We start from the raw sequence: 25,186 nt of genomic DNA on the forward strand, positions 1-25,186 counted from the left end.
TTTTTTTTTTTTCTCTTCCCTCTTGTTCCTTTCCCATGTGTAGTTTTCTGGTATTTCCTCTAGTCTAAAACAAGGCAGGACATTGCTAGCTTGCCTCTCCCTGCTAACTACTCAGTATCTTGTGTCAGGCTGTGCTGTCATTTTATCCGAGAACAAAGCTGCCCTGGAAAAGCACGGTGCCTGCAATCAGGTCATCGGTGTTTATTGCGGGTTATCGGTAACTCCTGCGTGCCTGAGCAGCAGTTAGCAGCGTGGAAAGGCTGCCCTTGAGCGACGGCTCGGGAGTCGCTTGATTGTGCCCACTGGAAACACTCTCTGGCCAAAAGACAGAAAACTTTTAAGGACTTTCACTTGGGATTTTCCTCTCGTTACACTGCCGAGCGAGGCAGAGCTCAAAGGTTAGCTGGGACCCCTGACTTCTGTCTCCCTCCTGCTCAGCGCATGGAGGATCCTATACTTCTGCCACAGTCTTTGCTGCATAATGGGAATGCAGCTTCATTTGCATGGTGGCCGGGAAAGATTCAAGACAGCCGCAACCAAAGGTGGAAAGCAAGAGAGTGCCAATAAGCAGCAGGCGAGGCGGGGAAGAGCATCACCTCGCTGAACCGGGAGCTTGTTATTGCTGCCTGTCCCCTGTCTTCTCGCTGACACTGAGACAAGAGACTGCAGCTGGGGACAAAGCTCCCTAGTCACCTCTCAAAGGCACCTGTCTCTTGACTTCTCCGTGATAACAAGCTTAAAGAGCCCTTCCCGGAGGAGCTGTGTGGAGATTTGGGCGGCCTAAACAATTTGAATACCAAAACTGAGATCGGAGTCAATCAAATCTTTGCCTGCCTGACAGCCAAGGCAGAGTCTTGTATTTATTCACCGGTGCAGGCAGCAGCAGAGCAAGCTTCCTTGCCTGGGTGTGTGATGCACCACGCTGGGTTAGAGGCGTTTGGTGCTTGGCCTCCAAGGCTAGGGACAGACATTGAACGTAAACCAGTTCAAGGGATCAGAAACCGACTCGTAGATTCATGGATTGTAGAGTCGGAAGGGACCACAAAGCATCGTTGTGTCTGCCGCCCTGCCCCGGGTGCAAACCTGTAACAACCATGCACATAAACCGGTGTGAAAATGACCCAAACTGGTTTGAGATAAACCTGGTTGAATGCAGTATATCAGACTCAATTGATTTGGGTCAAACCGATTTTATACAATGTCTGTCCCAGACCCCCGGCTTTCCCCAGTCATGCAGGGTTTCTCGCACTGGTGTGATGGCATCGGCGCAAGCTCCTCGCACAGGCGCGCAGTCTTGGTGCATATCAGTTTGCACCACGACATCTCCCCACTACCCCACATTAGTGTAATTTATGGATTGCGTTGGCGCCATGTGTCTGTGTGCTCGGGGGAGTGTACTGGCTAACTGTGCGTAGGTGGCCACAGTGATGACCAACACGGTGGGTGGCAAAGCCTACTGGCAGGCAAACTGGGCTTGTAGGCAGTCCTAGTCTAATGGGTAGCATAACCATTGCAGAGTCAGTTTTGGCTCTGATATGTGTAAGCTCGAGCCAGCTTTTCTCAGCATCTTTCTTTCCCCCTGTGTAAAATCAGGTGCAGGACACTTGCCCGGCTCTGCGGAGTGTGCTAGGATCTCAGAAAAAAGCATTGGGTCCAAGCTGAGTGAAAAACCTTGTGTGCTGCAGTTGCTAGAAACATTATCCCCAGCCTTTGCTGCTAGTGCTTGTTGTTTTTTGATGTGCCTCTGGGCTGGACCTCGCTGCCTGGCCTGCTGCTGCCTTCTCCCCTTCCTTTTTCTTCAGCCTTATGCTGCATTTTAATCTTGGATGGCTCCAAACAGGTTTACACTGAGCAAATGGGCAGTGGGCAGCTCCTGGGTGGTGGGGCTGAAGTCTTAGCGTGGTGGGCTGACGGGGCTGGCTGCTCCAAAGACGCAAGTCCTGAGCTGTCGGACAAGCCCGTCCTGCTCCTGGGTGTCGCGTTAAGGTCGTGGAGCACTTCACCTCTGGCATTGCTCCACTGCCATTTAGTACCTGGGGCTGTGTGTGTTGACAGCTGCAGTTGAATTAAGGGACTCATTCCAGAGAGTCGTTTTGTTGGACTCTAGGGCCTGTCTGTTTTGAGAAAGGGGCCAGCATCTGTCACAGTTATCAACCCAACAGGCACAGGAGTCGTGGGGAGCCAGTTCACATTAAAAAAAATACAAAAAACAAAAAGCCAGTGGCCAGGCTCGAACATGTTGCCTTCGTGATATGCCTGGCAGGTGATTTGCTTTGGGCCTCTAGCTACTGGCTCCTTTTGTTTGCCATAAAACTCAAGCAGTTGCATGCCTTCTGTGGTCCCGAGGCCCCTGCATGGGAGGGAGGCAGGGATCATCTCCAGTTTGAGGCATGGAAAAGCTAAGTGACTTGACCAGAGTCACCCAAGCTGTCTGTGGTTGAGCTGGGAACTGAACCTGCATCTCCCAGTCCCAGTCCCTAACAATGTCTTTCCTAGTCATGCTGCTGGGCTGTTTGCACGGGGGGTGCCAGGCTTCAGCTGTAGCCAGCAGAAGGAGCGCTGGCTCCTACGCGCCCGCGGCCTCTCCTCATTCGGCTTTTGTGAGACGACTCGCGGCCATGACTGCGGTGGCCGCGAAAGGGGACCTTTGCTATTGCTACCGAACCCACTACTGCGTGTTCAGCTTGTTCTGCCACTGCGGGGCTGCACCAGGTAGCTTTTTGGTTCACTCTTTCCCAAAGGCAAAGCGTGCCAATGCCCCTCTCTGCACCGCAGCTCTCCAGCTGTAAAACGGGGAGGACGCTTCCCTGGCCCCTCCGCTGCGCACGTTGCATGCTCCTCGGGCCAGGGGCTGAATGGCGGCCCCAGACCCTTGCATCGCCCCTTCAGCAGCGCGCCCGCTGCAGAGGCTTGGGGAGCTGCCGTGGGACTGCAAGGACTCGGCAGGTCTCCTCGCAGCTTTCGCATTGTATGTGGGCCCGTGAAGCGAAGGAGGCTGCAGAGCAAACGAAACCTATCCGGGTGCCAGCCCAAACCGCCCAGCTCGGCCTCCCTTGGCTGTCCTGGGCAGGCAGATGACCAGCTCTCGGGGGTGAGCCTGCATCGCCCGGACAAGATCCCGTCTCGGAAACCCGTCTCCTTGCGGAGGCTCTGGTGCAAGGGGGTCTTGACAAGGTGTGGGATGGTTTCGGCGGCTCAAGGTTGTGTTGGTTTTAGTTAGGTGTTCGGTGAGCGAGACCACGGGCGGCTCTTCAGCACCTTCATTCAGGGCAAGAGGAGGCTGGCCGCCGGGGGGGGTAGGGGGTCTGCACAGCCGGCCTCTGGTCGCTCGGCTTGAGGGGTGCCCAGCGGCTGGGCCTGGAAACGTGCTGCAAACTAATCCCATTTGCAGAGGTGACCTGGTGCCATGCTCTTCCTGCTAACTTCCTGGTGTACATAGGCTGAGGAGCAGATGCCGATGTCGCTTCTGCAAACGGGGCTTCGTTTCAGCCGCTTGGGCCCAAGCTCATCCCACTGCTCCTTTGCTTTCCTGTCTCCCGCTGTTTCCCATTAGTCTCCTCTGTGTCGTCCACCCTGCCTGCTTCTAGCACGTGCCGCCTTGGTGGTTACTTTTCTCCACACAGCAGAGCGTGGAGACCCGACCTAGGTCTGTGGGCTCTAAAATGAGACAATTGAGCAAAAATAATCACCCGGGAATGCCGAGAGATCATGTCGGGGGCATGACTAAGAACAGTGGAAGTCTTGCAAAAGCCACTTTGCTTAGCAAACTCGAGGGGCTTGCACAGGTAGGGGTCACGTCAGAGAAGCATCTGACTTTGTGAAATGGTTAGGGGTACCCCAGGGCAAAAAGTACTAAATTGTGCATTACTCTGCAGGGGGAAGGGGGAGGCAGCAGGAGTGCAAAGCACCATTGCACAGATGGGCAGGGCGCTCGCTTGAGACTTTTTTACATGTAAAGGCAAAATAAAGTCCAGGCCCTTCCCTCCCTTCCAGTGCTGCATCCTGCAGAGGGGGTCCCCTTTGCCAGGAGGGGTTGGGTGCAGCCTCCTTGTTGCAGGGCTGAGGATGGTTGTCCCCCTCGGGCATCATCAGGCTGAATGCTCAATGCAGAGCGCATTATAAACAGGTAAAGCACATAACGAGTTAACGCACGGAGGCAGAACCAAATGGCAAAACAGCAAGCCTGAACTGCTTACCAAAAAGTTAGGACACCTGCTTAATTCTTGCTGGGTTTAGAGACGTCCTCGCTTTATCTCAAGGACTGTATAATTAAAAAACTTCCCTTGAACTATATCTTCAAGGCACTCCAGAGCTAATCCTCTGTCTCTGTTTTTGTTTTTGTTTTTGTTTTATTTCCTCCAGAAACATGTGAGGTGCATTGCTGGGGCAAGCGACACGTACAGGGAGCCTGGAAGTTCACCCTCCCCTTCCTCCTTTTCCCCACCCCAGGATGGATCAGAGGAAGAACTGGCCTCGGACACTGGACTCCGACGGCTGGTCAGTGGCTTTTGTCGTCTTGGTTTTGGTCCTGCTTTCCCGGAGCGTGGCCGGCACTGCCCTGTTCAACACTTTCCACTCTGAGAACAGAGACTGGACTTTTAACCACCTGACCGTCCACCGGGGCACCGGGGCTGTCTACGTCGGAGCCATCAACCGGGTTTACAAGCTCTCGGGCAACTTGACCATCTTGGTGGCCCACAAGACGGGCCCGGAGGAGGACAACAAATCCTGCTACCCGCCTCTCATCGTGCAGCCGTGCAGCGAGATCCTGACCCTCACCAACAACGTCAACAAGCTGCTGCTCATCGACTACTCGGAGAACCGGCTGCTGGCCTGCGGGAGCCTCTACCAGGGCGTCTGCAAGCTGCTGCGGCTGGATGACCTCTTCATCCTGGTGGAGCCCTCGCATAAGAAGGAGCACTACCTCTCCAGCGTCAACAAGACCGGCACCATGTACGGGGTGATCGTGCGCTCCGAGGGCGAGGACGGCAAGCTCTTCATCGGCACGGCGGTGGACGGCAAGCAGGATTACTTCCCCACCCTCTCCAGCCGCAAGCTGCCCCGGGACCCGGAGTCATCAGCCATGTTGGATTACGAGCTCCACAGCGACTTCGTCTCCTCGCTCATCAAGATCCCGTCCGACACGCTGGCCCTCGTCTCACACTTTGACATCTTCTACATCTACGGCTTCGCCAGCGGCAACTTCGTCTACTTCCTGACTGTCCAGCCCGAGACCCCCGAGGGCGTCTCCATCAACTCGGCCAACGACCTCTTCTACACGTCCCGCATTGTCCGCCTCTGCAAGGATGACCCCAAGTTCCACTCCTACGTCTCTCTGCCCTTTGGCTGCGTCAAGGGGGACGTGGAGTACCGCCTCCTGCAAGCCGCTTACCTCTCCAAGCCTGGCGACGTGCTGGCCAAGGCCCTCAACATCACCGCCCAGGAGGACGTCCTCTTTGCCATCTTCTCCAAGGGGCAAAAGCAGTACCACCAGCCCCCCGATGACTCGGCTCTGTGCGTCTTCCCCATCCGCACCATCAACACCCAGATCAAGGAGCGCCTGCAGTCCTGCTACCAGGGCGAAGGCAACCTGGAGCTCAACTGGCTGCTGGGGAAGGATGTCCAGTGCACCAAAGCAGTAAGGAAGCAGCCCTTTGCCAGGGTTGCGTTGGAGAAACGCAGCCCGTTGGCGCGGGGAGTTAATCCCCCTCCTGGCACTGCGGGGGCGTGGAAGGGGCGGGCCTGGGGGTGTGACGCACCAGGCTGGGATTCAGTAGACCGGGTTTGCCGTTCTCAGCCTTCCCTTCATGAGCCTGGGGAAGTTGCTTGATCTTTGTTCTTCAGAGATGAAACGGGGATAATAATGCTTTCTTACCTTCACCCTTCATGTTATGAGCCGTTCGGTTATTATGGTGCTGGGGACCTTACATATCTAGTTAGAGAGATGAAAGGGCACAGCTTGTTAGAAGCGTTCTGCTGTCTCCAGCTCCCGGCTCTGGCTCCAAACATCAGAGTAACCCCAGGGAAGCCTCCCGCCCCATCCCACAGCAGGAGACAGAGTACGAACGTGCTGTCGAGATAAATGCAAATGACAGTGGCGCCCTGTGCTGGTATTTAGCTGGTTTCTTAAATCTTGATTCACGTATAGATTCCTTTGGGGATGGCGTGGGAATCCTTGAAGATCCCTTCCACCGCTGTGAACTCTGTCCAGCGTCTAGCGCCCTGGGACTAAGGACTCGTGGGGGTTAAATGGGGGAAACTGAGTTGCAGTGAGGTGAAGTGACTTGTGCAAAGCTGCGCAGTAAGTCAGTGGCGGAGATAGGAGCAGCCCCCTGGCTTCCTGGTTTTCAGTCCATTGCCCTGTCCTCTGCCACAGAGCCCAGGTACCAGTTAGCCCCCTTGGGGCATTTCGGGGATGAGAGCGCTTGGGTGAGGCAGATGGGAATCCTGTGCTGCCACAGGAACACCTCCTGGGTGTCCAGGGGGGCAGGTGGGCACCTCGCTTTGCGGGGCAGCCAGGCTGGCACCGTTCAACAGCGTCACGTGCACACGAGGAGTGTAATCAGGGGGCCTGGAGCCCGCCTGTTTGTACAAGAGGGAGGCGGCTGCTTCCCCAAAGGACCGAGTAGCACAAGGAGGAAATTGCAGCTTCCTCTCTGGGCTCCGAGTGCGGAGGCTGAGAGCAGACACCTGCATTTCCTTTGGCGAGCGCTTACGGTCCTGCCTTCCCGGGGTTGTGGCAGCAACGCAGCCACTCCTGCAGGCTGCTTGCGGGTGCAAGGCAAGGGAGCGGGCACCAGCTGCCTGGTTCCCTGCCCCCTGTACAGTGCCGAAGGGGGCAGGAAAGGGTTTTGGTTTGTGAATGGGTTTTGACCTCCTGCCATGCTCTGAGCCGGGCTGGGAGTGGGAGCATGGGTGCTTTGGGGCAGCTGAAGCCCAGCCATGTGACAGACCAGATCCTTTTGTAGTGGGGAGAAGACCCAAGTGTGGGGCAGGGGGCGAAAACTTCTGGATTTCAGAGCGGGGAGAAGCAAAAGCCTTAATAAACCTGTTGGCAAAGCCGGGGATCCTCAATAGCCCCATCTGTGCTGGTTTTCCTGGCAGCCATTGGGCATTTCATCCTCAAAAGCCTGAACGCGTGCAGGTGCCATGCTCCTGGGCCTAGATAGCAAAGGGCAAGGAGTTGACGTTGTCTGGCAAGGTGGCTGAAAGAGTCCCCGGTCGTGGACGGGACCCCCTCGTGCGCTCACTCGTGGGTTAGGGATGGGCTCCCAGTGCCACAGGAGCTTGCAAGCTTGGGTCTGGACTTTGCCATTGGCCTGGTCATTCGCTCACCCCCGCTCAATGTCTTCTCTTTTTCAGCCAGTCCCAATAGACGATAACTTTTGTGGGCTCGACATTAACCAGCCCCTCGGGGGCTCCACGCCGGTGGAAGGGGTGACCCTCTTCACCACCAGCCGGGACCGCATGACCTCGGTCGCCTCGTACGTTTACAACGGCTACAGCGTGGTGTTCGTGGGGACCAAGAGCGGCAAGCTGAAGAAGGTAAGCCAGCTTCTGCGTCCCTGGAGTGACTTGCTCAGTGTCTTCTCTCCTCTCCTAATGCACTGCGTATGCCAGATTTGCGCTGCTCCCCCACTTTTTCCTACTAGGGACTTAAGAAGTGGAAGAGGATAAAACCAGAGTCTTTGGGTGTGGAAGGCACTTGAATTGGAGAGACGAAATTTCCTGCCATCGGTGGAGGAAAATGGGTGTCATTTTGCTCAGAAGCCAGAGGCTCTATGCATTAGGATAGCTCAGGCTTTTGTGGAGAGTCAAATGTTGGGGCATAGCAAAAATATCTTTTCACCTCCTTGAGAAGTGATCTCATGCAATGAGGCAGCACATTGGCGTTGCACCAAGAAATGAAAGGTTTAGAGCTTAAAAAGTCTCTCTACTCCCACCCAAAGTTGAATGTAGTTGAGGTCTTGTCATTTTTCTGTGCTTCCAGGCAGCCTGTTTCTTCAAGAATGAGTAACATTTGACCCCAGCTGTGCACCTCGGTGTTGCGTACTCTGGGCCAGCCACAAATACGTTTGCTGAGTTAGGCCACGGTTTGATTATGGGCACCGAGGAGTGCGTGACTTGGTCTGGGAACACACAGGGCTCCCAAAATTAGTTGAGCAGTCCTTTGCAATGTCTGTTTTGAATCCCGGTCTTGGGCAGCCACTTTGTTTATTTTGCATTTGCTTCTAAGTGAATTGTGGTTTGCCTCTGCGGATGGCACAACAGGAGTTAGTCTGGCACTGAGAAACTGGTTTGGATTGGAAAGAGGGGAATGTGTTCAGAGGAAAGGGAACAAAAGCAAACCAGAGAAACTGCTTTCTGCAGCAGGCTCAGACTCTCCTTGTTCTCTTTATGCATTGCCAGCAGGCTGCCTCCAGTGGGCTTGAACTGATTGTGAATGATTCCTGGTCCATGGATGTTTCTTGAGCAATTCATTGCAAGCATTTTCCATCCAAAAGCGGTGCCAGTTTGCTTAGGGCATATGGGTCACATGAGCTTGCTTTTTTTTTTTTTGGCCAAATCTTCTGATGAGTGACCTGGCTGGTAGGAACATCTGCGTGTATAGCAAATTTTCACCTCAGATGCACGCATTGTTTTCAGACTCAGACCGTGCACCTAAGATTTGGTGACATCCGTCCAACCCAGGAACAGAAAGAAACAATCTCAGCAAGGGCACACGCACGTGGAAGGGAAGTTAATTGTTGTGGGATGACAGCACAGTGTCAGGTGTACACCCCCTCTGCAGGGGGGGCTTCCTGCCCTTGCTGTTCTCCTCCTCACCTCCACTGAGCTGCAGCCATCACCCCCAAAGCTCCTGTGTCCTTGTCGTCGCTGGCGGGGGGGAGAGTAATGGCAGATTTCCTTTGAACACTGCTCGGATAAAACATAGGGGCTTGCAGTTTTTCTGGGGTCATAAAATGTAGGCCTAGTTGACCTATGAACAGAGCATGAAGGTGGAGAGGTAGCTGGTCCTTTGGCTGGTGTAAATCCCCACATCAAAGGAGCCACTCGGAGTTTACACTCTGGCCTATAGAGAGCAAATATGTAAGGGCTGGAAACCTTTAACACCGGGATTGCTGAGGAGCAAAGGCTTGGTAAGGACAATGCCAGGAAGGTATCGTGTTGGCTTCATCCTAATTCACGGTCACCCAGGATGTGCTTGCATCAGGAGGACCTGTTTCTCTCCATGTCAGCTCCGGCACCACCTCTGCTCTGCAGGGAAGACTGTGAAGGTAGGAAGGCCTTGGGTATCCTCTGGTGCTGGTGACAAAGTGGCTGATTATGGCAGGACTTCTTCTTGCTGGAGGGCTGTGAATGGGTTAACTTGCTGCCTTCAGAAGCTGAGCTAAGGGCAAAGCCACATTGCTGCTGTCTGCTGCCCCTTACCTCCCACCCTTGCCATAGACCTCTGGGTGACTGATTGGCCCTGGAAGATAAAATTCTTTCCTGTTTGCATCACAAAAGCAGGGCTAGTTGCCCAAGGCAAAGAAATATCCCATGTTCCTTTCCTCTCAAAGGAGCAGGAGGTCTTGCTGGGCCTTGTTACTGATCTCCCATCAGACTGGGCTCTTCCCTCCTCCTGATGAACAGGTTGCAAAGCCCAGCATTAAGCTGGCCAAATCCATTCATTTGGCTCTGCCTGCTGAATGAGATCCCTAGTGGTATCAGAGCATTAGCTCAGAAGCCGGGGCTTTACATTAGCATGGGAACAGACTTCTGGGCAGGCGGCAGGGATCCTGTCCCGCCCTATGGCATTAGGCCCCGGCTAGCATCTTGTTGGCCCACGATAGTCGGAAGGCGCTTGAGTCCTCCCCAGCAGGGTTGTTTTTCCCCCTGGTAATGCAGGAGCTAATGAATATCACTGCACCTTAACTACATCGTCATCATCCTTGCTATTGATTTACATGAGAGTGGCAACTCAGAGGCTCAGTTAGGACCTGAGCCCCAAATACTACCCTGTAGACAAGTAATGAGTAAGAGCATCCCTGCCTCTCCGCAGGGAACGAGGTGGGTAAGTGCAGGAGGCTGAGGTACCCAAATAACCAGGTCTGAACAGAAAAGCAGAAATCACGGTTCATTACTCATGTCCCCACTGCCAGCAGAATGATGGTTATGGTTATCCACGTATCTGTCTTGCAGGACCTCAGCCCAGCCCTTGTTTGTCGGCACAATTTTATGCTTGTCACAGTATTTGTACCTCTATGAATCCAAACATCTGTCTTGCATCAGCTGTTTGGCAAGGCACGGAGATTTTTCAAGTAACTTAAGAAATACCCACATTTGGCAGGGGGGCTTAAAAGTGGCCCCCGGCTACCCATTCCCTATAACACCAAGGGAAGACGGGGGGGGAAAGTAATTGATTGCAGGCTGCTCTGTCTGGTGTCCTTAAGCAACAGAGAATTTGTCCCTCTACTTCCCAGAAAGATCCAAGGACAGGCAGATAGTTGGGTTGGATATCTGTATTATTTTAATCGCATCATTTCTTAATACTTATTCATCTCTGCACAAGGGCTGAACAGCGGTAAATGAAGCACTTCCCTGGCTCCTCATGAGTTACCAAGGGGTAACATCTTGAAATGTGAGCCACTCTCCCAGGTGTATCCGTCTGCGCTGCACCCCTACACGCCGCCGGGCACAGACAAAAGCTCCTGGGCATTTTGTAGCAGAAGCAATTAGACAGGCCCCCTGGACAGCAGATTGCAAACACGGTGATGTCAGGTTCCCAGCCAGCCCCTTGCTGTTTGCTGCACCGGGTGGGTGGGGGTGTGATTCACTTAAGACAGTTAAAGCAAACAGCTTGCGCCTGCATGTTGGGCATTTAATGTATTGAGCGGGCTTGCGTCCCATTAATTATGTAGGATTACAGAAGAAGTGTTCTTTCCGGCATGCTTTAATCCCTCGTGCCATTTATACAGCAGGGACCTTTTAAGCATCTACGGTTTGGATGCAAAGTAAATCTATTTCTGTTTGTTTGTTTTGCTCCATTAGCGGGAAGTGGCTGAAGCATCTCGGTGGGTGGGTGGGTGGGGGGGGGGGTGTGCATGCGAGTGTGTGGAGGGGGGGGCTTCCACTTTTACCTGTCATTTGATCTGTCAGTAAACAGGTGCTGAGAAATTTGGCTCTGGTCTCCCCTGAGTTCATTCCAGATCCCTGACAGAGTCGAGCCTTTGGTGACATCTACCTTGCCAGCGCTGCCCCTTACCCTCTCTTTATGCCTGCCTCTGCAGAGCCGTCGTTTGCAGTCGCATGCGTTGCATGGTGAGGAGCAAGGGTCTCTGGGGCAGGAGGCCCCTCTTGGCAGCTTTGGAGACTGCATGTGTCTGAGTCCTCAGTGGCAGAAACCAGGGGGGGCATTATTGTGCTAATTGTAGGGGAAGGATGAGGAAGCAGAGGAACTTATCCTCCATGCACACCCAATGTGGAGGGGTCTCCAGGACCGCACTCCTGCAAAAAAACACAAAAAAAAAGAAAGACCAAACCCAATGCACCCCCAAAACAGTCCAGCCTGCTTTCCCCATTCCCTTAATTGCAGTAATCCCAAAGAGATGCCCTACATCCGAGAACAGCTTTTGAGGTGGAGCCACCTGTGCATGGCTCACTGAGAGGCTCAAGGGCTGTTGATGTGAACTCTTGCCTGTGCCTTGTTCTGCACCTCAGCCCTTCCCTCCCCGCTTCCCCCAGATTGATTGCGCTGCCATCTGAGCAGCTCCCTCGGACCGCGCGTGGCCCATTAGGAAGCCCTGGAATGTTTATGGGAAACGCTTCCCGCTGCCAAGCTCTGGGATTTTGTTAACGGAGATGGGCCGGGGGAAAACAAATAGCTCAATAGAAGGGGAGGGAAGGAGGCATGTCCATTCATTTCCTCGACAGGAGCCAGGACTGCCCAGGATCTGCTTTCACAAGCGCAAATGGTCTCAAAGGAAGAAGACCCTTTCGGTTTTTCCAGGTTTCAGATGCAGCTAGATCTGGGGAAGCTTCCTGGCCCACCTACAGAGCGCAGCATGGAAAATACGACCCAGAGCAGAAAAAGAGGCCAGGCAGCCTGAGCAGGAGCTGAGGGAGCAGTGGCTTATGGTCCTGAGGTGACCGCATCTTTTATTCGGCGGGGAAGTCAGACCTCTTCCCCGACTTCTTTTGTGACTTTGGCTAAGATGTCATAGTTGTGAAAACAGTGGGCACCGGGGATGGTCAGCACTGCTGGGTATTGGACCACGGACACTTAATTTCTCCACCTGTTAAACAAGCTCATTACAGACGTGTCCACCTTGTCAAGTGTCGTGAGGTCTGTCTGTGAAAAGTGCCACATACCTGCACATGTTGTGCTTCCTTAGTTGTGCTGTTACCTTGGGCCAGTAGCAACCAAAAGAGATGACCTCCCTCTAGCCAGCGGGGGGATGTAACTGGTTGTCTCAGTCTCGTCCTTTTGTTGTGCAGAGACCTCTCCAGAGGAAGGGATTTGGGGAGCTAGCTGTGAAACTTTCTCCATTTGTGTGTGCTTCTCCTGTGAGGCGCCGTGGCTCAGAGCGTCGCCGTCTCTGGCCACTGTCCTTCGTCCCGTGGGTTAGTTGCCTCTGTTTCCAGTAGTTTGCCTGCCTTTGTCTCTCTAGCTGGGCCTCTCTCCCCAAAAAGGACAAAGTCCCTAAACTCTGCATCTCCCAGCCACAATCGGTGCCCATAAGACTATGGAAACCAGCTTGCTGGAGTCGCTGAATCAACTCAGCCCGACTGCAGAAAAGGACCTGGGGGACAGGAAGCTGAGTAGGAGCCAGCAGTGTGCCCTGGTTGCCAAGAAGGCTAATGGCATCCTGGGCTGCATCGGTAGGCGTGTTGCCGGTAGGTCCAGGGAAGTGATTCTTCCCCTCTATGCAGCACCGATGAGGCCAGACGTGGAGCACTGGCCTCCCACTGCAGAAAGGATGTGGACAAATTGGAGAGAGTCTAGCAGAGGATGACAAAAATGGTTGAGGAGCTGGGGGACATGACTTACGAGAAGAGGCTGAGGAAACTGGGATTACTTAGTCTGGAAAAGAGGAGGCCGAGGGGGATCGAATAGCAGCCTTCAGCTCCCTGAAGCAGGGTGAAAGAGGATGAAGCTGGACGGTTCTCAGTGGCGGCAGATGACAGAACAAGGAGCAATGGGCTCAAATTGCAGCACGGGAAGTTTAGGTTGGATATTAGGATTAGGAAGAATTTTCTCACTATGAAGATGTAATTGGCTGTGCTTGGAGCAGGGGGTTGGACTAGATGTGGCGTCCGGCGTTCCCTTCCCACCCTCGTTTTCTCTGATTCTGTGGCTGCTTTCACCAATGGACAATTATCCCTGGCTATTTTTGACCAGACCCTTTGAACTTGATATCTAGGACAGAGCTTGTGTCTCCCACACTTGGCTGGCTCCTGCTGGTGTTAAAGTCCCTAACCGTGCTGTCCTTTCCGCTCTGTTGTGATCCCTACAGGATATCGCAAGTCCCTCAGCTCTTCACCTTCCTCCTCCCCACTCCTTTGCCCCTGCGAGCAGCTACCACTTCAAGTGACTTTTAAAGAGAGGAGAGATTTTTTTTTTTTTGGTCTCTTCTGGAGCCGAGCACTTAATGCCGCATCCCCTGTAATGAGATTGGCTCATTTCCCAGACTCCTGCTAGCAAGCTTGCTGTTTGTTTTGTTGCTTTTATGAGCCCTGCGGGGTCCTGCAAGCTGGGCATTGGGAGCTGGGGAGCATGGTCTGTGGGGAGCCTACAGCTGACACTCAGCCTGCTGTGGGAGGGGGGTTGCGACGAGCCTCACGAATGCAGGATGCCTGGCATGGAGAAGGGGATCGCTGAGAAGCGCTATTCGGCAACCGTGTGCGAGGTTTTCGTTGCGCCAGGTGGACGGGGACTTGCGACCGCTTCGTCACGTGACGCTGCACTGCTCGTATCAAGATCTCAGAGCTCGGTGATGACTTTCCCAGCCCTCCACATCTCGTAGTACCACCCTGCGTCGAGTGGGATCATTCGCACGCGAGTCGAAGGGGCTTGCTGTGTGGTTTCAGGCCTTGGGCTCCCGCTGACTGCAGGCAACGCAGTGCTCAGCGTCTCAGAGGTTCAGGCCAGTAAGCAGGTCACAGTTGTGTCTTGGGAGAGACCCAGATGACCCCCAGTGGCATGTGTGTCCCTCCCCTGGTCTGACCGGCAGCCCATCCATTCTCTTCTTGGGGCTCACAAGATCTCCCTTTCCTTATGCCTAGATGGAAGTGATGATCCTTGACACTTTTTTTTTTTCCTGTGGTGGGCTCATGATGTGGGAGCAGCCTTGTTGCTTCCTATTGATCACAAGTGGGAAGAATCCCCGTAGACATAACAGGCCTAAGAGAGCAGTGAGCTTCAGCATAATCCTCAGCCCTAGGGAGGTGAATGTAGATGGGCAGACTCCAGTTGTGCCTGCTGCCCCTTTCCTTTCAAACGGCACCAGGCGCAGAGGGTTTTGCACAAGGGCTGCCCTTGCCAAGTGTGCCATGCCTCGGCAGAAGCTCGCTGTCTGGAGCTAAGCGCTTCAGGTGGCAGGGGGGCGTCTGATCGGGCTTTCCAGTCGCACGCGAGCAGAGGTCAGCTTTAAAAGCTCTCTCTGCAGGCGTGAGTCATGGGAACACATTAAAAGGGCTGGGCACAATTGAAGCCTAACTAATTTAATCCCGCTGCATCTGGGTTTCCGGTTACACCGCCCGGGCTGGCGGTTGCTCACCCTTCTTTCCACGCTTCTCCAGTTTGGTACAGCAAGCCTCATTGGGATCAAGGCTCCTTTTATTAGGGTGGGCCTCGTAGGCATCTTGCAGTGCGATGCAGCTAGTGCTGGTGGTTCGGTGGCTGCTGAGGGGGGAGGCCTTTCTGGCTGTGCGCTAGGTTGCACGCACAAGGCATGGGCGTCCTTCGCAGCTGGGGAGCATGCAGCGTCTGGGATTTTGCACCCGACTGGCAGCTTTAGCGAAGCAAAATGCAGTAAGCAAGGTTCAGCTCGCGGCGGAGTAACGGGTCCGCATCACACAATTGGCACTAGCTGCCTTCTGTGCTAGCCGTTGTATCGGGGAGGCCAAGGAGTGAAGGGTCTCTGGAGAGGGGCTGCCCCTTCCTGCTGCTAGCAGCTGCCTCTCAAAGTCAGGGCTAAGGCAAGGTGTCCTACCTTGTGCCTATCCTGTGGCTGCTAGGGGGATCGGGATAGCTGCGTCTGAGCCCGACTCCTTCCACGAACGGTCAAGACCTGCCGATCCATTTGCCTGGCTGCCCTTTACCCTGGGATGCTGGAGGATGTGGGGGGGTTGAAAATGTCCTGCTAATTAACTGACAAATCTGGTTTTTCCCAAAAACTTGTGCCCGTCGTCTTCAGTGTGTGTTAACACAAGTCTCATTAAATCAGCTCGCTTCTTCCCATCTATCCTCTGCATTCATCCGTGCGCGGCTAGCCTCTGGAAAGGGACCGCAGCGAAATCCGTGCCGTTTAATACGTGACACATCACTCTTCTTTTTTTCACGTTGGAACCCCTTCTTCTCCTGCACGCTTCCCACAATGCACTAGGACCAGCCCATTATCCCATGGATGGTTTCCAGCAGACTCCTATTTTTGAGAGCCATTGTTCCCTGGGAGCTTTCTTTAAGTGCCTACAAAGCAAACGTGCTGATGAGGCCAAGACCTACTGGATAAAGCACGGGCACTCAGGAGTCTATTCTCTGAGCATCTTGGTAGTCCAAAGTCCCTTTCAAAAGGCCCCTGCTCCTGATGGGGGCAGGGGATTGTATTAAAGATTAGAACCATTCAGAAGCCTGGATTCCTGGAATAAAGCAATTTCCATCAAGCAAAATTAGAAGAGACGTTAATGCAACAGTTAACAGCAACCAACTGCTGGGGGGGAATGCGTCGGCTTGCTTGTTCTGTGTTTACGGGCCTTATACAATTCCATCAATATTGATGCGTGATGGCTTTGATTTTGACACTAATCATTGCTATGAATTAAATTTGCAGCTATATAATTAGGATTGCTATTAATAGGGCCTCAAGCTACGCGCTGCTGTGCTAGTTGTCTTTTTTTTCCTGATGGAAAATGGCATCCTCAGAACTCGGCTAATGCGGTTCGCCTGGTAGATGCTGAGACTGATGTGAAAATTATACTTTCTATATTTAAAAGGGACTTCTAATGTGCATGGTTACGCTGGGCCTCCTCGTGAAGTTCCCTGATTATGGAGCACGAGAGTGGGGCCAGCGCTCCGCTTCACGTGGGCGTTGCATCTCTCTCTTAAAGCGCGTCGCTGTGCATTTGAGTGAGGGGGAATCTGAGAGCAGAAGAATAGGTACCTGTTTTCAGGGTTGGAGGAGGGCTAGCGCAGGCACTTGCTTCACAATCTGTCGTTCAGCTGTCCTGCTGCTCACGATGCAAAATCTCCCTCCATCTCTTTATTTCCCCTCCACCCTGGGTTTGTTACCTTCTTTCCTTTGGGGTTGTATCCCTCACCGCTGCCTCCCCTGCTTTGGCTCAGTCAGGTGAATGGAATAACTAGGGTCGCTGCGTGGCTCGCCAGTGAGAATCAATCTTGTATTTCATCCCAAGAGGTGGTGTATCTTATTATATCTAATAAATCAGTGAAGTGCCCTTCATTCAGCTTGTCAATGGAGGACAGCGTTTGCGATCGAGGATAAATAAATGTCTCGGCACTGTCAGACATGGAAGAGCAGGTGTATTATTTTGCCATCGTGCTGTTTATAACCACCCCAAGAAAAATGAGATTCATACGACAGCCTGCGGCCGCACCACCACTGCATGTGATCATGCCAGCTAAGTAGGGTCAGAGGTGCTTAGATGGGTGAACGCCAAGGAAGAAGTGACAATGGGGAGCGGGTGGCACTAGCGATTCCAGTAATGACATTTTCTCTGCCCACCCTTTGTCCCAGCATGGTGAAATAGTGTGTGCGTGGTGCCTCTGGAGATGCAAAAACACCTAATATCTTACTCATCATGGATCCTATCAGATTCTTTTCAGTGATGGAGCCTTTTTCCCCGGGCAGTATGGGCAACTACATCTTGTCCGTGCCTAAATCCACATCCGGCCCTTACACTTCTGGATGTGATGGGATCCTTCACTTCTGGTCCTAGTCTTGTGTGTTATTGCTGCCCCTTGGTTTTCTGTCCCAGTTGTAGTTGCTTTTCCATGTTGCTTGTGGAGTGCTTTGGTATCTCTTGGAAGGAAAGGCACTGTGGGAACATTTTTCTTGGTGGTGCTCGGGCTCTTTGTGGTTGCACACGCCTTCGGTCGCTTTTCCCTGCGGACAGTCTGAATCCCCGACGCGCAGTGCTGCCTGTGCTCCTTTGCCGTGACGGCTGATACTCTAGTCTTGTAAAGAACAGCGATAACCGATCAGATTACCCAGTCGGGGGAAAGGCGAACTTTCAAATGTGTTGTTTCTCCTTGGTATGCGATAGTTTTATTCAGCTCGGCTGATTTAACTTGTGCCATTAGGAGGGAATAAAATCGGCCTTTCGGAATGAAACATGCACCAGAACCTGGCCTTATCTGGCTCCGGTCTGTGGATGGTGATCTTATCCTTTTAATTTACCCTTAATGATAGCCCACACACGGGCTCTGAGGCACTTCAGGAAAGAAGTGGTTGTATCAGTATGCAAGGAAGCCACAGGGACTTCCAGCGCTTGCTGAAGAGATGAAAAGGCTCCTTCTAGAGGAGTTGCCTGGTTGTCAGTGCAGATGTAAATGTTTGTTCCTTTATCGGCCCAGTGCTTTTGAGGCCTGATTTTCAACCTGGGTGAGGCAGCCCTTTGTGTCCCTGATGGAAAACGACACGGCTTGACTTCAGTGCTCAGGTGTTTTGCCAGTCAAAAAGGTGAGTCTTTGGCCAGCATCCTGTTGTCTACGTTGAATTGCTCTGACTGTATGGCCTGAACTCGGGGAAAATCTTTCCCCTCGTCACAAACTCTCCTGCTGCACCCAGTCGCCCACCTGCCTTCTGCAGAAGGGTCGTTCTCAAGTCATGGCCCTTGCAAATAAAGCCCCTGAGCTGTGCCTCTGCAGCCCCAGGCTCCCTGAGCTTTGCCAGTGTCAGCCGCCCGCAGAAGTTGGAGCCTTACTTTTTGATGAACAAGTGCATTGAGATATGTGAAAAAAAAGAGCAAAGTAGAAGGAAGCAACAATGGGTATTTTCAAGGCAAGTCAGAGCCATCGAGTCATAGTTCAGGGGAAGGCAGACTTCTCCATCTCCGCTGAGGTGGTTATAATGCTAGCAAGGAAGGCAGAGAAACTGGAGGGCTTTCGGGATAAATTGTGGTGAATTCTCTCCTCCTCTGGCTCTTGAGTTGTGGCTTCGTAAAGAGGCTGCTGAGCATTTAAAGGAGTCTCTGGGAAGCAGGGAAGGGGGAAGTAGGAGGCTGAAAACTCAGCCCTGCTTCACAACTTGCAGCCACTCAGACTGGCAGGGCAAGGTGGAGATCGAAACCCTCCTGCTTGGTGGTGTAAAGGGGTCGGCTTTTCCAGAGGTGCTCACTGCACGTAGCTTTGTACCTTCCTCTGAAGAGCTTCTTGGTCTCTTGTAGGCTAAGATCAAGCATAGGGAGTATCTGAAGTCCCGTCTAAAGAGTCTGGGATGAAGGATGCTTGCCTGTAGCATCTGGGGGCAGCCAAACCCTAAGACCTCCGGGCTGGGGCCTGCAAGTCGGCTGCCTGCCAATGGATTTGGGAGCATCGGAAGTCCCCGGGCAATAGGTGTGGGATGGAGGATGCTCGCCGGCTGTAGCATCGTATGTGGGGTTTGGAATGATTGAGTTTCCACCGGCTCAATCAATTTGGCTTTTGGAACAACTGAGTTCTGCTCAATTGATATGACTTGGAACTGATTTGGGTAATTTGACCTGGAATACAAAATATATTAAAAAAAAAAAATTGGGTACCAGCTTGCTGGAGACGGGGTGCAGGACTGGATGGGGCCTTGCTTTGACCTGGGTCAGTGATTACTGCAGTCCCATGGGTCTTTCCATCTGCCCTGCTGTTTATCAGTGTCTGGTGCCCCCGGGCCTCCTGGCCTCACCCACGGCCAGTCATTGCCCCCAACTTCCTGCTAGTGCCATTGAAACAGGCACCGTGTTATGACGGCCTTTGTTCCACAGTGGTGCTCGGGCTGCTGTTGCACACCTGGCCATGCTTTTGCCTCCTCCCTGTGGAAATCAGTTAGCTCTAGTATAATTAAAAAGGATGCTGCCAGGCTGCTCTTCATCATTTTTAAGCCCATTCTCCCTGCTGCACCCCACTTGCCATCCCATGCACTGATACTCATGCCTCTTGGATATTCAAAGCTGAACTATGTCCCCCTCTTAACCAATTTTTATTTCCTCCATTTCAGGTGATTGGTTCAGCAAAGTTCAAAGAAACTGTCAGGTTTTTCTATGGCTAGGAATAAAGTTTGCAGCAGCACACATGAGGGCAAAGGAGTTTCAAGGAGTTTTGATCCTTGTATTTCAGGGGATGGGGGCGTGTTCATGGCTCCCACTCTGGGTTGTCCTGCTCTGCCATAGCCAGGTGCATGCAATAGCAAGAAGTGTTAGCTCCTTTTTACAGGCCAGAAAAAAGGTGGATTGCTGTAAATCTGACAGCTCTTGAGGGTCTCCAGCCTGCCAACACTGCCAGGTGTCCACAGTAGAACAGGGCATGGTCTTTGTCTCAAAGTTTCACTTTTCCCCCCCCAAAATGGGAGGGACTGGTGCCATTGAAACATTTACCAGATTTACTTCCGTTTCCCCGAGTGGTTTGTTCAGGTGCGGGGAGAATTCCCAGGAAGTGGAAATGCTTTCCTCTGGATGTCTTGGAAACGAAAGGTTTGTTTCCCAGGTTCTGAAATGACTTTTTGGGTTGAAAATGCCTCTCAAGTTATTGTTCAAATAATGGTTTCCTTTAAAATTTAAATAAATGAAAGAAGCCAGGCTGAGAACCTAAATGAAACTTTCCCAACTTTTCAGTTCATGCAGACATTGTGAAAAATTGACTCACCCCAAAAATGTAATTCTCCCTTGGCTTTTCTGGAACTGTCAGCAAGCCAAAGCATCTGTCATTCACACGGCTGTACCTACGAGTTCCTGGCTGTCTGCCACGTGTGTTTGCAGCTCCCCTTCTCTTAGCACTTCCAGCTTTTTTTCCTTTCCACGCTGGTAAGGCTGTACCCAGCTTCTTGGATTTCTGTTTCAGCATCAAGAATTTTTGCTTTTTTTAGCGTTTTTTTTTTTTTTCCAAGGGCTCTCAACATTCCTTTTCGAGGTCAAATCCACATGAGAGCTGGTCTGTTTGTGCAGGATTTTAAATCCCTGGGTGGCAAAAACACTGTGAGAAGACCATGTTATTTTAGCCCTGTAAATGCCTCCCTAAGGCAAAAATGCCTGTGGAAAAAAACAAACGTAAATAAGAGAGGCCGAGGAATTCCAGGGCAGAGTCCTGTATGGTTTATTTGTGCATGCGCCTGGGGCGTTGGTGCGGACTCATTCGGGTCAAGAAACGATGGGAGAGATGAATGCGTGGAGCAAAGGGAGCCCTACGTGGGCAGGCTCTCGGAGGAGCTCAGCACCCAGCGCTCCCTTTGAGCACAGGAAGGGGTGTCCTGCCATCATCTCTGAGTGCAAACACTGGGGAAAATCTGTCCACTTCAGCTGGGGTATAAATTAGGCGCTAAACTCCCTTGGTGGCCACCAGAACCTCAGTGGTCATCCTAATCACGGCTGAGTGACTGCAGGGAATAGCACAAGGTGGTGAGCGCTTGCCTTGAAGGGATAAAGGTGCTCGGTTCCCCATCTGTCAGTCACGCATTAACTGATATGGATACAAGAGTAAGGGGGGGAAGACTCCCTAGCTTCCTCCTCTTCCTTCTCACTATACCCCTTTGAACTTAGGATATGCTTCAGAGCTAGGAAACGGTGTCCCACCGCAACAGAAATATGGTCCACGTGTGTGTATGTAATAAATAAATATATGTATGTGTGTGTCTACATATGTGTATATACATATATAGTGTGTGTGCATGTACACACTCACCCTGACACACAGTCTAGCGGAAAGACTTGTTCTTCGTCTGGCTTGTTATTTTTGTAATTGCAGTGTTTGCTGATTTTCAAGAACTTAGTACAACGTATTTAGGTAAAAAATAACATGGATTTTGAAAGAACATAGTACAACGCATTTAACACTTAATATTTAACGTGGAGTGACATTTCAGGTGACATCCAAACGAATGATTTTTATTGCAGAGCTTCTTCGTAAACAATGTTTGCGGCGTTTCCTGTCGGTGCCAGTATGTACAGCCCTCTTCAACTACCAGCTCTGGAGCAAGCCATATATAACTGTCCATATGAAATGCATTGCTCCCTTAACTAGTCACTGGGAGCCCCAAAAAGGGCCAAGTGAAAAATAATGCATCTATAATTTTTATCAGGTAGTATTCAGTGATTTTGAAAGGTTTAAAGTAGCTGGGACCAGCCATTCTCAAGTTATAAGCAGGCAGATGGACATTTCATTTTGTTTGTGTGTGTGTATTCGTGTGCACGTGTGTGTGTGTGTTGGTGTGTGCATACATGTATCCTTGTGTGCACATATATGCACTGGTGCATGACTGCCAGCATCCCCCTGGTAGCAGCAGGGCTCTTCCTTCCTGCCGGCTGTGGGGCCTGGGTAAGCTGCAGAGGTTGGAGCAGGCAACAAGTTTTCTCCCTGCTCTAGCCCTGAAGTTGTGACTGCCCGTGGACGGCAGCTGTGTGACCACGGTCAGGCTGTGCAAAGCCACAGGTGTTTGTCACAGCGCTTTGAAGAGTACGTCCGTCTCTTGCTGGCGACCAGCTTGACAGGTCTTTTATGCGCAAGCTGATATCGGTACCTGGCAGGGGCATGGAAAGCCGGGGAGCACAATCCATGCGGGCATGGTGCAAAAGCAGTAGTGTGTTTGTGGCTAGACTTGCAGTTGTGCATAAGTCTGTTCAGCGGACTGGTTCCTTCTTTAATTTCTATTCATCCATTTGATGGAGTTTACTATCCATTGTCGTTACAGTTATTTTTTGCCATTGGCCAGGGCAGTGGCAGCAGTGTGCAGAGAAATGTGTAAGCCAAGGTCTAAAATATTATGGGATTTGAGACAGCAAATTCATCACTTAAACGTCTGTTTGATATTTATGGCTGTGCTAAACAGGCCCGGATTGGATGCAGCCAGTCTGTGCATTAGTACTAGTCCATTGCGCCCTTTATGATGCATGGTCTGCCCCCCTCATCCCCCCCACACACACCTTTTTATTACTGTCCTTTCATTTCTGAAGGGAGCTGCCTGAAATGGCACATGCCTACATTTCTTGGGTCTTCGGGGGGCTCTTTGCAGACAGCCCGGCATGGATAATAAACAGTGAGAGAGAAACCACAGCACGTGATGCAAAAACTCTCCGCAGCTGGAGACGGCAGGGGTCACAGTAATGTTGCCTTAGGGAAGTTCCTGGGAATATATGAATGAGGGTCGCTCACTTTTTCTAGCGGTGCAGGGGCATGGACAGGCCTGGAGCGTAGGTGCAGGAAGGGGCAGTCTTGCCCTTGGCCTGAGAAGACAGCCATGCAGCTAGGGCAGGGTCAGGACTCTTAAGCTCTGTTTCCAGTTCCACCACTGATTTATTGGTGCAACTCACCACCATATTTCATGGTGTATAAGTTGAGGTTTGGAGCCAAAATATTTCCCTTTAAATTTCCACCTCGACTTATACAGCGTATCAGTACTTTTGACCGCCACCCCAACCCTGGCCCTGACCCAACCTGACCTTCACCTACCATGAGATGGCATCCCTGTCGGTGGAGGGTCCCGAGCGCGGCCTGTGGGCCTTGCCATCACTGTGGAGATGCTGCTTGGCCGGGCACCAAACCCGGCCTCATCCCCTTTCCCTGCCAGCAATGCTGCTTGGGCCACGCCAGCCAAGCGCCAAGCCCATCTCTGCCCCCAGGTGCCTGGCCTGCAGTGAGGGCATGCAGGGGCCGGTATAAGCTGACCCCATTTTTCTGATCCAGAAAGTTTGGTCGACTTATACCAGATCTACAAAAATCCTAACTTTCTGGATCAGAAAAATGGGGTCAGCTTATACACCGTGTCAAGTTGTGCATTGTGAAATATGGTAATCGTTTCCTGCCTTGGTTTACACCTGCATCAAGAGACAATAACAGTGTTCGGTGCTTTGGGAGGGCCAGTGCCTACCTCCAGAAAGGCAGGCTTTATGCCGTGGTGAAAGGAGCTGTAGGCATACGGGCAGGCTCTCAAAGTATGAGACTCGAGATCCGGAGATGTGGTGTCACTGCCCCATCCACACTGCACACTGGGGTCCCCTGATCTGTCCAGACAACAGTTCCCCACCTGCAAAATGGGGGCACGAGGCTGCTTTTCTCCTACCTGTCTCAGCCAAGTATAAGCTCCTTGGGTCAGGGGACTCTCCTGTACAGCACTGAGCACAGAGCCCCCGCGGCACCAACCACGCTGCAAAGAGCAGTGATGGCAAACCCCAGACATCCTTCATCAAATACAGGAGTGATTCCTGGTAGGACGCAGACCTGCCTGCTGTGCAATGGGAATGCTGTTAGTACCTTATTTATAGCAGGCTTTCCATTGTTTCTCCCCGTAAGCATATCGCTAAGCTTAGGATGCCTGAAACGAGCCAGTTCCACTCTATAAAAGGCGTCCTGTTTAAAATAAATAAATAACTCTGAATGAATAATTGGCCAAGGGAGGATTTAAGATTCCTCTGACTTGCAAACAGCAAAGCCCAGATACAAACAGCCGCCTGGGCAGGCCGGGATAATTAGCAAGTGGATTGCCGAGACTTGGCTCCGTCATCGTGCTGCCTGCTCCTGCGCTGCCCCTTGCCCCCTGCCTTTGTTCTTTCCCTTCCTCTTGTTTGAGTTTATGTCTTTGCATCAAATAGATACATGCAGATGAAAGTGATGTGCATTTAAAGTGAATGTACCCATCATACTGCTTGAGATGCTAGCTATTATACAGGGTGGATTTTTTTGCGGTAAGCTACTAAATTATTTATTGTGCACTGGGCTTTAATCTCATAAACCTGCCTGCAGGCCTTACGCGCATCAGCCTGAGCATTTGGTAAAGCACACAAGTCAGGCGGCACAAAGCACTCGAAGGACAGTAGGTTGTAATTGTTCATCTTACCTTGGCCTTTCCCTCCCCCTCATCAGCTCATTAAAAGCAGTTGGGCCCATGGAGCAGGTACTCATTTGGCCATCGCCACCTGTTTCGAAGTTGATTCGCCTCTGCTGCTTTGCAGAGGTCCCGAGAGCCAAGGGGCTGCGGTCGAGAGCAGCGAAACCCAGTCCCTGGAGCTGCTGGAAGTAGAGAGACAAACGCGTGCTCTGATAAAACAAGTTCTTTTAGATGAAAGTTTATGTGCGTCTAGCAGAGGATGCTTACCCTCCTGACTAACTAGGAAGGGGTGGCTGTGTGCTAGCTAGCTGCTCTAAGTTAACATTTGGGTGACTAATGCAATATTTGCTTTTGCTGGTCTTCCTGCACCCAATAGCTTACCCGGGGGGCAAGCTTGCAGCAGGCTTTTTTCCTGCCCTGTTCTGTCTGTACCCCACAAGCTCTCCGAGAGCACAGCCAAAACTCCCACAGTGGGAAACACGCAGGCCAGCTCGCCAAAGTGGCAGGGCTTCTACCTTCACAAGTGGCCCCGCAGGCCTGGCTTCCCAGCCTCCCGTCTGATTGCTGGGCATGGTGGTCCCGAGTGCAGAGGGGTTAAACGATTGCAAATGGCCCCAGAACATTTTTAATTGGGCAGCCACCGTGAGGCAGGATCCGAGGAGCGGAGGCGCGATGTTGGCCGGACGCAGCGCTGCATCCAGGGTTGGCTCGCGCTCCCGGGCCAGAAGGAGCCACCGCTCGTGAAGTGCCACCGCTGCCTCCTGCAGTGCCTCGGCCCCCTGGCGTGAGCTCATTCAGCTCGTGACAGGATTCCCGTGCGGCGGCAGGGCGGGGATGTGCCGTACATCCTCATGGAGCTCCTACTTAGCAGGCATTTCCTCTGTTTAATGGGCTGCCGGCTAGAAGTCGCGGCCGCCAAGCAGCACAGTTCCCCATCGCTGTCCTCGTTATTCTCATAA

The 25,186-nt window shown here is 52.3% G+C and overlaps 1 protein-coding gene across 1 annotated transcript in view; it reads left to right on the top strand.

Annotated features, from left to right (window-relative positions):
• PLXNA2 (plexin A2) overlaps positions 1–25,186 on the top strand; it is a 264,936-nt gene that overhangs the window by 32,807 nt on the left and 206,943 nt on the right. Inside the window, exons 2-3 of the mRNA XM_019546861.1 lie at positions 4,363–5,638; positions 7,363–7,545. Coding sequence (XP_019402406.1) covers positions 4,451–5,638; positions 7,363–7,545 — 1,371 coding nt within the window. The 5' untranslated portion in view covers positions 4,363–4,450. The remainder of the gene's footprint in view (positions 1–4,362; positions 5,639–7,362; positions 7,546–25,186) is intronic.

This window comes from Crocodylus porosus, unplaced genomic scaffold (assembly GCF_001723895.1).
Source record: "Crocodylus porosus isolate Cpor-Errol unplaced genomic scaffold, CroPor_comp1, whole genome shotgun sequence".
Taxonomy (NCBI): domain Eukaryota; kingdom Metazoa; phylum Chordata; order Crocodylia; family Crocodylidae; genus Crocodylus; species Crocodylus porosus.